Below are 12281 nucleotides of genomic sequence, written 5' to 3' on the forward strand. Positions count from 1 at the left end.
TAACAAATAAATTTCAGTTTGTACAAGAGCCAATCAGTTTCCAGCATCACTAGAATGATAACGTAGAATCGAGAGGCCTGCAGAAAAACTTTTAAGAATTGAAAGACAGAATCTTGTGTAAAATAAGAAAATACCTGTGATGACAAAATCGGCATTATTTTAAGCCAAGAATTAATAGTTTCTTCCCATTTAAGTGAGGATAAACCTAAATTTGGTCCTGCATGTGCTTGAGTATGCTTAAGTATACTAATGCCCAAACTTCTTGGGTTCTTTCCTGATATGCATGTTCTTGGGCTTACTGTGGGCTTATTGCATCTTCCAGCTGACGTTCAGAAGTGAAGTCGGAGCCATCTGTGGTCATTAAAGTTCCCATGACAGTTTTTACTAGAGGGTTATGGCCCAATTCCAAACGGAGTAATTCTGTTTTATAGCTCCTCCTCCCTTTTCAATTATAATAATCTTCATTTCCTCCTCTATACTGGTTTCACCCCAGAGGTGTAAGGCATGAAGTTCAAGATGGAAGAAAGAATATGCAAGAAACTAGCTAGGTCTTCATATTTCCTATACAGCTCTCAGTATGGAGCACAAATCTGGCTGAGTTATCAAAAGCTATCACCCCAGTGTCTTTCAATCAAAGGCAATCAAAGCCATGAAGAACATTGAATTTATATTAGCATGAAAGACTTATTCAAATGAACACTAAATACCAACGTGATTTCTCCAGAGTAGCTTTCCCAGGTGATGGGAGTAAACAAGTCCTTGAGACTCAAGGTTAAGGGAAAATTGCAAAAGGTACTCTTCAGAACAAAATATGAATAAATCAAACCCCCATGTCAGATCTGACTAAAGAAAAAGCCAGTATTTTTTAAATGAGATGATACCATGCTCTCCTTCCTTTGGAAATTTTTAGAAATACTAATACAATAAGACTTTGGAAGAAAAATCCCCAAATGCCTAGGTAAAGATGAAATGGGGTAAATTGATGATGGATCACTTATAAAATCACGATTACTTTACATCTCTCAAATAAAATAACATCATTTTAAAAGTGATTTAAAGAGAAAGAACTTTCAAATGCAATGTCCACCAAATCATACCCAATGCCTATTGCCCTTCCCCCTCTAGAACCCTACACATAAGATTCTAGGTAGCCAAATCGAGTTGCCCTCAAAACGTGCAACATGTACCTAGAAATTTAGCTGCAAATTAATTATTAGAAATTGAGAATTTTCTTTTTAAAGAAATGCTGCTTTGATTGGTGGGGTGGGGAGGCAAATAATGGAGACAATTGCCTCTACTGGAGTTTAGATGGAACTGTGGAAGGCATCCTTGGAATAGCTGTTAAGGATCTAGTTTGGTGATTAGGAGATTTTACTTCTCAGTTTATGCTTCAAGCAGGTAAATTGGTTTCTGAACCAAAACAGAGTGAAAAATGGACTTGCTTTTTAATAGCTCCTGCTCTAGGCCAATTCTTAGGCTAGTTGTGCTAAGGAATTCTGAAGCCCTTTAGATTTAGATTCTGAAGCAGCCAATTTTTGCTTAACCTTTGGAGATCATTTATTTATTTATTATTTTCCTCATCTAGTTCTTTTATATAGTCATTAATGGGAAGATATTAGGGTCGCTCAAATTCTCATTTAAAAATAACATTTTCTGAATAGTTATTGGAACTGGGATTATAAATAATGGATGTAAGGCTAATTACCAAAATTCTACATTTAGCACAAACTGGTGCATATGGAGACAACAGCTCAATATTTTAGAAAGTGCCAATTTGCTAAAAATAGATAAATATGATGATTATTGCTGGAATTAATTCAAGGACATTCAAAATGAGATGACTAATATCAAGGGGTAGCATTTCTCTGATACTAATCCAAGGGAGATATTTTACACCCATTATTGCCCAATCCTTTTGCAGAAATGAATCCCCAAAACTAGAAAAGAAAGACTAACCCCACATGAAATTATCGAGAATATAGGGCAGCTAGTATTCCTCTTAAACAGGTAGTACCTACCAGAGCAGATCCTGGAAGACCCTGAAAACCCAGTGCTTATCAATTCCAAGTGTGTGGAGACTTGCCCTAACCTTTCTTTTTTATGGGATTAGTTGCCTGTTGTGGTTACTGCTTCCTTTTTGAAGGAATGGATGTCAGGGATGATAACCCTACCAATTATAGGAATATACAACTAGGACAAACTGAAAGCAACCAAAAGGAAAAATTAGTGATCCACCACATTTGAGGTAAATCCCTCTTAATCTGGGTAGCTACCCTATTATACACATACACATCTATGTATGTGTGGGCTTCCAAAAACTGTGTCTAAAGAGTGCAACTTGGCTCTTCTTCCAATCAGAGATAATTGGTCTATTGGTAACTAGCTGATCTAAGAAGGACCGATTGATTCATTCATTCTCATTCTGTCTCTGTATCCTCTCTCTCTGAATGTGAACAGATGATATACACAAACACACACGCGCGCACACACACACACACACACACATGTCTTTCATTTAGAATTTTGAAATGTGAGATAGAGAAGCTAGGGTTATTAATAATTGAGTCTTTTAAATTCAGGGCTTCAGAAATAAAGTCAGTCTATCTATCTATCTATCTATCTATCTATCTATCTATCTATCTATCTATCTATCTATGATTTCCTGCTTTTGAGGTTCCCAGATCTACTCTGGTTTCTATAAGCTTGGTTATTCCACCTCTTAATTTTGTGTGATATCTAGTTTCCCTTTGATAGACTTAAAGTTGGTTTCTGCTACTTGTACCCTATCAAAGTGCACATAAATAAAAGAGTGTGGGGGTGTGCGTGTGGAGAGAGAAAAAGACAGAGAGACTGAGAGACAGAGACAGAAAGAGGTGGCTACAGGGAGGGATTAAGGGGTGATACTGACCCTTCATAAACTATAAACATAATAAATGATTGTTTCCCTTTTGATACCAGTTTATTTTGAAATTTCTAGTTAATACACCTTCCTATTAAACTCTATATAAGCCCAACATATAAAGAATTTTCCAAAATATGAATGATATTCATTTTTCTGTCTTAGACTTTTACTTCTAGGAAAAACAGAATCTTCTGGACAAACCTGACCAATTATTACACTTTAAAATATTTTCAAATGTTATCCACATATTAAGAAATCAAATTCTTTGGGTTACAAAATTCCATTGCTTATGTGAGAATTTCATAAATTTGTTTTATTAAATTGGAGACTATGTCAATCAATCAGGGACATATGAGATCTGAAATGTCCTTTGTAGAGATCCTGAGAGCATAGAAGATTATATATGGCATTAGAGTTGGGTTGGAAAAGGTTCAGGATTGCATGTCACTTCTTCTGATCAAGGTTAATTCCTGATGCATTGAGGAATCTTGAAATTGTATGAACATGGTGCTCAGGTGATAATCTTTGCACTGTGTTTTTCCCCAATCAGGCTTCATCCCCATTGTCAGTTGCTCCTAACCAGCCCCACATGCCTATTCTTCTGCCTGACTGGGCCCTCCTGTGATAGATGTGAGCACAGCATGCCTGGTAATCTTAGTGCTGAGAACCCAGTTTAGATGTGAGGTGGGGGTGGGGATGGGGGTGGGGGAGAAGCAGCCAGTTTAGCAAATGGAGAAGAAATCTAAGTGTGAAGGAAAGACTAAAATGGAAAAAGATATAAAAAGAATAGTGGATATTTCTAAATGTGTTTGACCTGACCTTGCATGAGAATTTGAACATTGGCTTTTTAAAATTCTGTTCCTAAAATTTTTAAAGGAAATAATAAAGATATATTATGCTCTTATCTATTAGCATGGTTACTATTTACTCTGTAGAGAATAAGGGAGGAGAGGAGGGAATTATATATGTAAACACATATGTAGTATATATATATACTATACACATACATATATACATATACACACACACACATTTTATACAGAAAGCACAGGTACTTCTTTGCTTCGAACCATGAACACTTTGGGTTTCAGTATGTGGAATTCCTCAGTTAATAATACCTTACACTTGAAAACACATTGTTTGCAAAATATTTTTATTTTTATCACTTTATTTAAGCCTCATGCTAATTTATTAGAAAAGGCAAGTCAGGATTTGGTGTGTCCTTTTTATGTGCCTACTATATCAATGGATAAACTGAGGCTCAGGAAGATTAAGTTACTTACCCAAGGTCACAGGACAAGCAATTGGCAGACCCAGGTCTAGAACTCAGGGGAAGGGTTTATTTCACTACAAAGACATGAAACAGGACATTAAACAAAGAACATCTAAAAGAATAAGATCTGTAAATAATTAAGGATAGGAAATCTGGAGAGTCACACTCCCATACTATAACCCGAACTCACTGCCAAGTATGCCACTCTGATCTAAGCAGACAGGAAAGGGAATTGTAACTTTGACCACAACCACCCTGTGAGGAGGACCAATGGAATTGACTATGCATTTACACAAAACCTGCTCTAAATAAGTTCACAGGAATGGTGTGTTCCAAAATATCACCCCTAATGGCCCATTATTCATTATGATGATCTCTCCCTTCCTACTCCTTTTTTTTAAATTAAAGATTTTATTTATTTGTTTATTTTAGAGAGAGAGAAAGCACATGCGAGCAGAGAGTGGGGGCAGAGGAAGCAGACTCCCTAATGAATGAGGAGCCCTACCTGGGGCTTAATCTCAGGACCCCGAGATCATGACCTGAGCTGAAACCAAGAGTCAGAAGCTCAACTGACTGAGCCACCCAGGTGCCCCCTCTCCCTTCCTACTTTCATTCCTTCAATGAATATTTTTTTAATTGAGAAGGTAGTATGTGCTAGACATAGCTTAAAATATTTTGTCTAAAACACCTCTTTGGAAAGTTGGAAGGAATACTCTTTTTGAAGTTCTCTTTTCATAGCCTCACACGTCAAACACTAGCATGAGCTGGTATTACTTAATCAGAAAATTCCCCCTGGACCTGAAGAAGGAGAGCAAAAGAAAAACTCAAAGAAAGAGATTGAAAGAGATTGAGAGCAACGAGCAAGATATGGAATAAGGGTGTGGAGATTAAAAAATATCACCCAGCTTTTGCAGTTGAAAACAAAGTTCACCTACAAATCATTTTATCTTACTACTCTTCTCAAGGCCATGCCAATTCATTCACAGAAAATATACGGCATAGAGTCTGGCAAAGAGCATTTTCATGGAGAGCTGTGGTTGCAATTTGCCCAATATTAACCACAATAGGCCTACTTCAGAATCCAAATCCCTTCAGTCTATTCAAATGTAAGAAGGATAAAGTTGATCTGATTCTCATTCATGTAACAGATATTTGAGGGGCTACTTATCATTTAACCTCCTTTTACCTCCATGAAAGTTTTCCCTTTGTGGAATAGTATTATATAGATACTTCAATGGAAAGGAAAGAAACCCAAGTGAAGGTAAAATTGATTCTTGAGCACAGACACCGGGGCACAGGCCAACACTACATATATTTTTGGAGATTTGTGTATCAGTGAAGTAAATCAGCTAGGAATGAGAGATTGAGTCAAGTTCTATTTGGAACAGTTGTGGAACAAAGCAACATGTGTGAGTACTGTGGGGTTTTAAAGGAAGGGCAGTGGAAGATCCAAGACTGGTAACCATGTGTCTGACCTGGCACTTTGCTAACTTAAGGGGGTGGACTAATTTGCTGGATTGGTGGGGGAGGAGGACACTGAAGGGAGGTTTCCAGATAGTACCAGTTATGGTAGTTTGGAGAATTGCAATGTAAATTGACTCATTTTTAACCTACTTTCATTAAAAACTGATGGTTGTCATATTTATAGTTTGATAATAAGAATCAACAATGATTGGCTGCATCTCAAAATTTGATGCCAATAGATTAAACAAAAATCTACTAGTGGAAAAAAAAATCTACTAGTGGTTTCATCCATTTAAATATGCCACAATTTAGAGTAAGCCTGGTTTTATACTTATTTAGGAAACATGTTATCCACAGGTAAAACCAGTTACTCTGTGTGTCAAACATTGTAATAGGCCTGGAAGTAGAGAAAGAATGAAGATTCCACCCAAGCAGCTCACAGTAGAGACACCATTTAATGAAAAAAAAAGAAAAAAGAAAAAAAGAACAAATGCTATATAGTGCAACAAGTGATTTAATAGCGATGCTACAAACTATAGCATGGTCACAAAGAAAGTGGAACTTTGGGAGGTCAAGAATGTTTGCTCCAAAGAGCAAACTCTGACAGAGGAAATGGGAATTTTCCAGGCAGAAGGAAGTGTCATGTGGGTGAATATACAGTATGAGCAAAGGCACCAAGGCCTGAAATGCAGATGTGGTATCATATGGTTGGACGAACAGGTACTTGAGGATGGCACTGGAAAGATAGGAAAGCCGAGGTCATGTTATCCATGTATTATAGTTTATAGTTAACAGGGGACCACTGGTGGATTTTAACAAGAAAGATAATATGGCCAGATTTGCATTAGGTAAAGGTAAGTGTGGTGTTCTATGCGAGGAGAATTGGAAGAAAGCAAGATGGAGATAGGAAGTCCATGCAAGAAGCTATTGCCTCCGTCCTGATGAGAGGTAATGGAAGTCGGAACCAGGATATTTGTGATAGAGTTGAAAAGCAGAGGATAGATTCAAAAGCTTTTTACCTAGAATCAAGAAATTTATTATCTGGAATTGAGGACTGAAAGCAAGGACTGCCTTCACATTACTCCCAGGTTCCTAGAGCTCAGAAGCTGGTTAGATGGTGTTATAGCAGAAGGGTTGGAATTTGGAGGAAGATTAAGTGGAACAACACAGAAGACACTGAGTCTGGTTTTCTACATAATGAATGTGGGTGTCTCTGAAATGCCTAGACCTACTAATATCCATGGGTCAGGTGTTGAGGAAAGATATCCAGTCTACAGATTGGGAAATCACCCAAGTGGTTAAACCTCCCAACATGGATGAGATCACCTAGAATTCATGTATCAAATGAGAAGTGGATCAAGATCATCAGCCAGAAGATAACTGATATTTGAGGGGAAAAGAGTGAAAAAGTCAGCAAGGAGGACTAAGAAAAGCATATCTGAGAGGGAGGAGAGCCAGGGCAGCTGGGAGCCCAGTGAGGAATTTCAGGAAGAGGAATGGATGATGCAAAATGCCAAAGAGATATCAAGTAAGATGGAAACCAAAGAGTCACTGGAAGTGGTATCTTTTTTAGGATATGAGAACAGAATAAAAATAAATGAAATAGTGAATAAGGAGTGATAAATAGAAGGAATCACCCCTGATCCGAAGGAACTGCTCGTTAACAGTAGGCTCACAACAACCCTGACAAACTAGCAAGTCCAAGCCAAGACTGACATCGCACAACTTGCAGAGAAAATTTCCTTACCTTTGTATTGATTTTGTCTTCACATGAATTTTGTTTAATCCCTACAAAAACACTTTAGAGTCAGCAAGGTGGGGCTGTTGTTTGGTTGATTTTAGTTTTTTGCTTTTTAGTCTCCAACTTATGGGAGGAAACTGAAGCCCAGTATTCATTCAAGATCACAGAATCAGGAAGTGGCATAAACTGAGGACTCTCAGCACAGTGCTCTTCCCAACACTTCAGAGAATCTTAAACTGACTTCAATGGTGCAGAGGCAACTTAATCACACTTCAGAAATTCAGAAGGGAGAAGGGCCCACAATCACTTTCTTGATTGATAGAAGACCCGCTTGGTTGCCTGAATGCCTCTATGATAGCCAATAGGGAAGTGAATAATCAAATGCTGTATCTTTTCTGGAGATGACATACGTATGTGCATCCTTTGAAATGTTCCTTTAATATCAGAGGAAGATTTTAGATTTGTCTTACTTTATCAGTGAGAACAAGGAGAACATTTGGTTAATATATATGCACTACTGTTGACTGAACTCCCCCCTCCCTTCTTTATGGGGTCAGGTAAAACTGAAGTATGTGGATTCATCAGCCCCAGGCACTGCATTGACAATTCCACCATGACGGAGGCAAAGGAGACCCAGGCTACTCTCCCTCTCACTGAACAGAAGCTCTGCCATTTCGCATAAAACATGAAAGAAGGTTTCTGTAGTTTTGCCAACTCAGCAAGAGAGAAAATTAACCCTACATTTTCTTATCCCAATTGCCTCGGCATGGGTGTGTGTGTGTGTGGGGGGGGGGGGTTCCTAAGTTGCAGACCCACAGCATGAGGGAGAGGGCTCATTGTGTATGCACCCAGGAAGGGATTCTAAGGAATTACAGTCACCAGATAGGAACTCATTTCTAGATTTACCATGAATTTTCTAAGGTTCTCTGCAAGTCTACATAATTTGGCAGGAAAAAAAAAAAAAAAAAAGCCCTTACATGATTTCTTCTGTTTAAATTTGGAAATGTGTGATAAAAATCACCATTGAAAAAAAAAAAAACAGTTTCAATTATATTAAGTAGAATGCCTCCATTTAATTAATTCACTTAGTCCCTGGGTGACACTGGGTGTGGCTCAGTGAGATTTAGGAGGAATCCAATTTATCACTAGGAGGAATCGGCTGCACCAAGCAGCCAGGCGGCATCCTTCCACACCTTTCCAACACTGCAAGGAAAGGCGCAGTGAGGCTGGCATTCCAAACGACATATCACACTCTCTCCAGATAAAAATTATTTGTTTTACGAGGAAAAAAAAGCAGATGTTGGTGGGATTGAGAGGTGGGGGACGGAGGGGCTACTTGCTTGCCCTGGTTTTCTTTACACTTGGATTACAATTTAAAATCCTTATCTTGAAACAAAGGAAAACAGCTCAGTTTTCTGGCTTTGTGGACACAGATCCCATCTTGCAAGTTTTTCATCATCTGCAGTACGCATGGTAATTACGCTATTTAAAGTTAGCCCCAAGATATTTGAAAATCAGAAACTAATAAGGTCTCAGGGATCCTTTTATTCTATTCCTCCTTTGCCCACTCCTTTACCATGTTCTCATGGCCACCCCGCTCCCATTCTCTTCTTCCTGCTGTAATAATCCATCGTGGTAATTAATGGCTAATAAAGATCCTTTACGCTTTCTCCTCACCCACTGGCCGTGTATTACAACTCAGAAATCCAAGGTTGCTTCTTTATGCGGCTCAAGTGGAAGAGGAAGGAAGTGCAGTCCCTCCAGCCCCCTCCCACGTTTCTGCTGGATTCCATGGGTGTGGCAGCGTGTAGACCTTTGCAGGGTTTTGCCCTTGTTTTATTCCCTGTTAAGGACTAGGAATGATTAATAGACGGCAGGAGGATAAACACAACGGGGTTCAGCCCAATTGAATGATAGAGGATCATTTTACCCCCAAGCAGGAAACCTGTGTGAGACTTAGTACTCACGCTATGTAAATGCCAGTCAGGGTAGTGTGCAGCCCACGCCCTGAATACACCATTTCCTTCTGTCTGATTTAATGGTATCCGAAATACTGACTTACGTGAATGGTGCACAGCAGTACTCCAGAGGGCACATGGCCATGCCACACAGAAGTACACATGCACGAAATGCATGGGCAGATATGACGATTTCTTTACCTTTCCTTTTCTCTCTTGACTACGATTTATGCTAAAACCCATGCAGGCGTGTGGAAGCTGTACAGGGTACACGCATGACCGTCGTACATGAAGTATGCGGATGCTCTACACATTTACATGCGAATTTCTACAACTCCCCAAACACACAATTTCAGCTTTCTCACTTTGCACATCACAGTGAATGCTTGGGGCTGGGAGTGAGATAGAACCCAAGTGAAGGCAGCTGTCCCCTTTTTGGGGGGGAAAGGAAGGGAATACTTAGAGCTTCAAATCCTTTTCTGAAATTATGCTTGATTTCTTTTGTTGAAGGGGGTGTGTGTGTCTCCTTGTATGTGTGTACATGGGGTGGCAAAAAGTTGTAAACCGGCATATTTTTCTATCTAAAAGGAAACCTTTTTTAATGAATAGCATTGGCTTCCTTAGGGCTCCGCCTTCCTAAATTTTATTTCCTCTGCTCACCAGTGGGGTAACCTCAGAACGTTTCCTTGACAGTGTGCTTAACCCAGCCACCTGTATCTATTGCATTTTATGTATTAGAATGAAGGAAGACAAGGAAAGGAAATGTCCTGGTTTGAAAAATGAGCCAATGGAAGCATCAATCTCTGGAACCATTGAGCAGTTTGGGGAAGTGGTGCATGTAAGACTCTCATGCTCTTTTTCAAACACAGCTACACAAACCACACACACAAAACCCTGGAGCGTCTGCTACTTTTTAATATTTATTTATTTATTTATTTATTTATTTATTTATTTATTTAACTTATTTATTTTTCTCTTGCCTCTCCACCCCCCCCCCCCCGCCCTGCACCCACTGATCTGATATTCTGCTCCTGTTTCCCTTCCCCTTCCTCTCCTTCTTCATCCTCCACACCACCCACCCCTCACCCCTCCTTCCAGGGCGCTGGCTAAATGTGCAAAGCTGGCAGACTGTTTCTTCACCACTCCCCTCCACCCCCTTCGGATTCAGCGAGTGTATTACAAATTGCTCAATATCCAATACCTGTACAGGAATAATGCCCAAATCCCATCTCTTGCACCCCACCCCAAGGCAATCAATCTGCAAAGGGCTCTTTTGACCTGCCTCCCCTCCCACGAGTATGCACACGCACGCACACACACACTCACCCACATCTCACACCCATTTTTTTCTCTTTAACCTTCGCCAAAATCACTCAAACATGTTCCAATGAATGTTTGAAAGCTTCATTTGGAGAATGCCAGAGCACTGCCGGTTGCTGCAGAACACTGAACTCGTCATTGCTCCCCACCCTCAGCCCAATCAAGTTTCTAAAATGTCTTTCAAGAAATAAGTGAGCAATTTGAAATAGAAGAGAAACCTGGGTAGTGGGGGAGGGATGGAGGGACACGGATTCTCGCAAAGCTCTTATGTGTCCCTCTTCTGATGAAAATGAGTCACCATGCTTATTATCCAAAATGTTAGCCCGGCTCCGGTCACTGACAATCCCAGGAAAGATGCAGGGGAAGGGAGAAGAGAAAAGACCTGATTTCCAACAGGTAATACTCGGCTCGTCTTTCCCATCCCATCGGAGCCCAAGGCTCCTAGGGGCGTGGTCCACCCTCTCCTCCGACCAGCTGGTGCACAATCGGCTACCGATCTTGGGAAGGGGATTTTCTCCCCCTGCACCTCCAATTTCTCCCCCAACCCCAGTTGTCTTTGGAACCTCTTTAAAAGCAAATAAATAAATTTCATTAAAAAAAAAAACACCTTCCAAATCACAGTTTCATTCATTCATTGAAAAATAAATAAACCCTTCACATGTTTTTTCCATTAATACCTGCGCCCCTTTGAAGCTCATGCATGTACGAAATAAGGCTTCTTCCGCAGCACATGTGAGAAAATTGCACGACAGAGCAAGCAACACTCATTACAGAATAGGATTCCTTCAACCCTGCCTTTTGCAAATGATTTAAAGGATCGCCTCCCCATCTTGTAGGTAGAGTCTACATCCTTTCCCCACACCCCTTTCTATATCCACACCCGCAAAACCAGAGACCTAAAACGCTGAGCATTCACCAAGAGCCCCTCGCCCCCCCCCCCCCAAAAATCTCATTTCTAGCGAACCGGCATATATTTTTCCCCCCAACCTCATCCTAATTAGCCGCAGCATTCCCAAACCAAGAGCATGAAAGACAGACAGAATGGAATAAAAGCTGGGATGCAACCATCAGTTACCATATGCTAAGGAAACGCAAGCACCATGGCCAGAGCAGAAGCAGTTAAAAAAAAAAAAAAATTTTTTTTTTTCCTGCCTTTACAGGGAAATATTGTAGTCTGGTAATTTCACAACAGCAAGAAGTAAAAATCTTTAGCTCTACCTGTTTGGTTCTTCTCATACAGCACAGCATGGTTGTATCGTCCCTTGCCTTCTTCCTGCCTTCTCTCCTTCCTCCTCTCTCTTTCTTATTCCCCCCCTCTCCACCTCTTTTCTGCTCGCTTGCTCACTCGCTCTCTCGCGCTAGCGCGCTCTCCCTCTCCCTCCCTCCCTCCCTCCCTCCCTCCCTCTCCCTCTCTCTCTCTCTCCTGCTCACACACACCAGGGCAGTTAGCAGCAACTGTAAGGTCCGCGGCTACTGCTCAGCGCACATGCTCCCTCTCCCTCTCCCTCTCCCTCTCCCTCTCTCTCCCTCTCCCTGCCTCTCTCCTCTCTCCTTTTCCCTCTTTTCCCCTCTTTTCTCCCCCTTTCCCTACCCCCCCTTGTCTTTTTCTTCCTTTTCTCTTTC

The 12281-nt window shown here is 40.5% G+C and overlaps 1 protein-coding gene across 1 annotated transcript in view; it reads right to left on the bottom strand.

Moving 5' to 3' along the window:
• Positions 1–12032, bottom strand: part of GAP43 (growth associated protein 43) — a 102148-nt gene extending 90116 nt beyond the window's left edge. Inside the window, exon 1 of the mRNA XM_072811609.1 lies at positions 11877–12032. Coding sequence (XP_072667710.1) covers positions 11877–11906 — 30 coding nt within the window. The 5' untranslated portion in view covers positions 11907–12032. The remainder of the gene's footprint in view (positions 1–11876) is intronic.
• Positions 12033–12281: the final 249 nt, after the last annotated feature.

This window comes from Canis lupus, chromosome 35 (genome assembly GCF_048164855.1).
Source record: "Canis lupus baileyi chromosome 35, mCanLup2.hap1, whole genome shotgun sequence".
Lineage (NCBI taxonomy): Eukaryota > Metazoa > Chordata > Mammalia > Carnivora > Canidae > Canis > Canis lupus.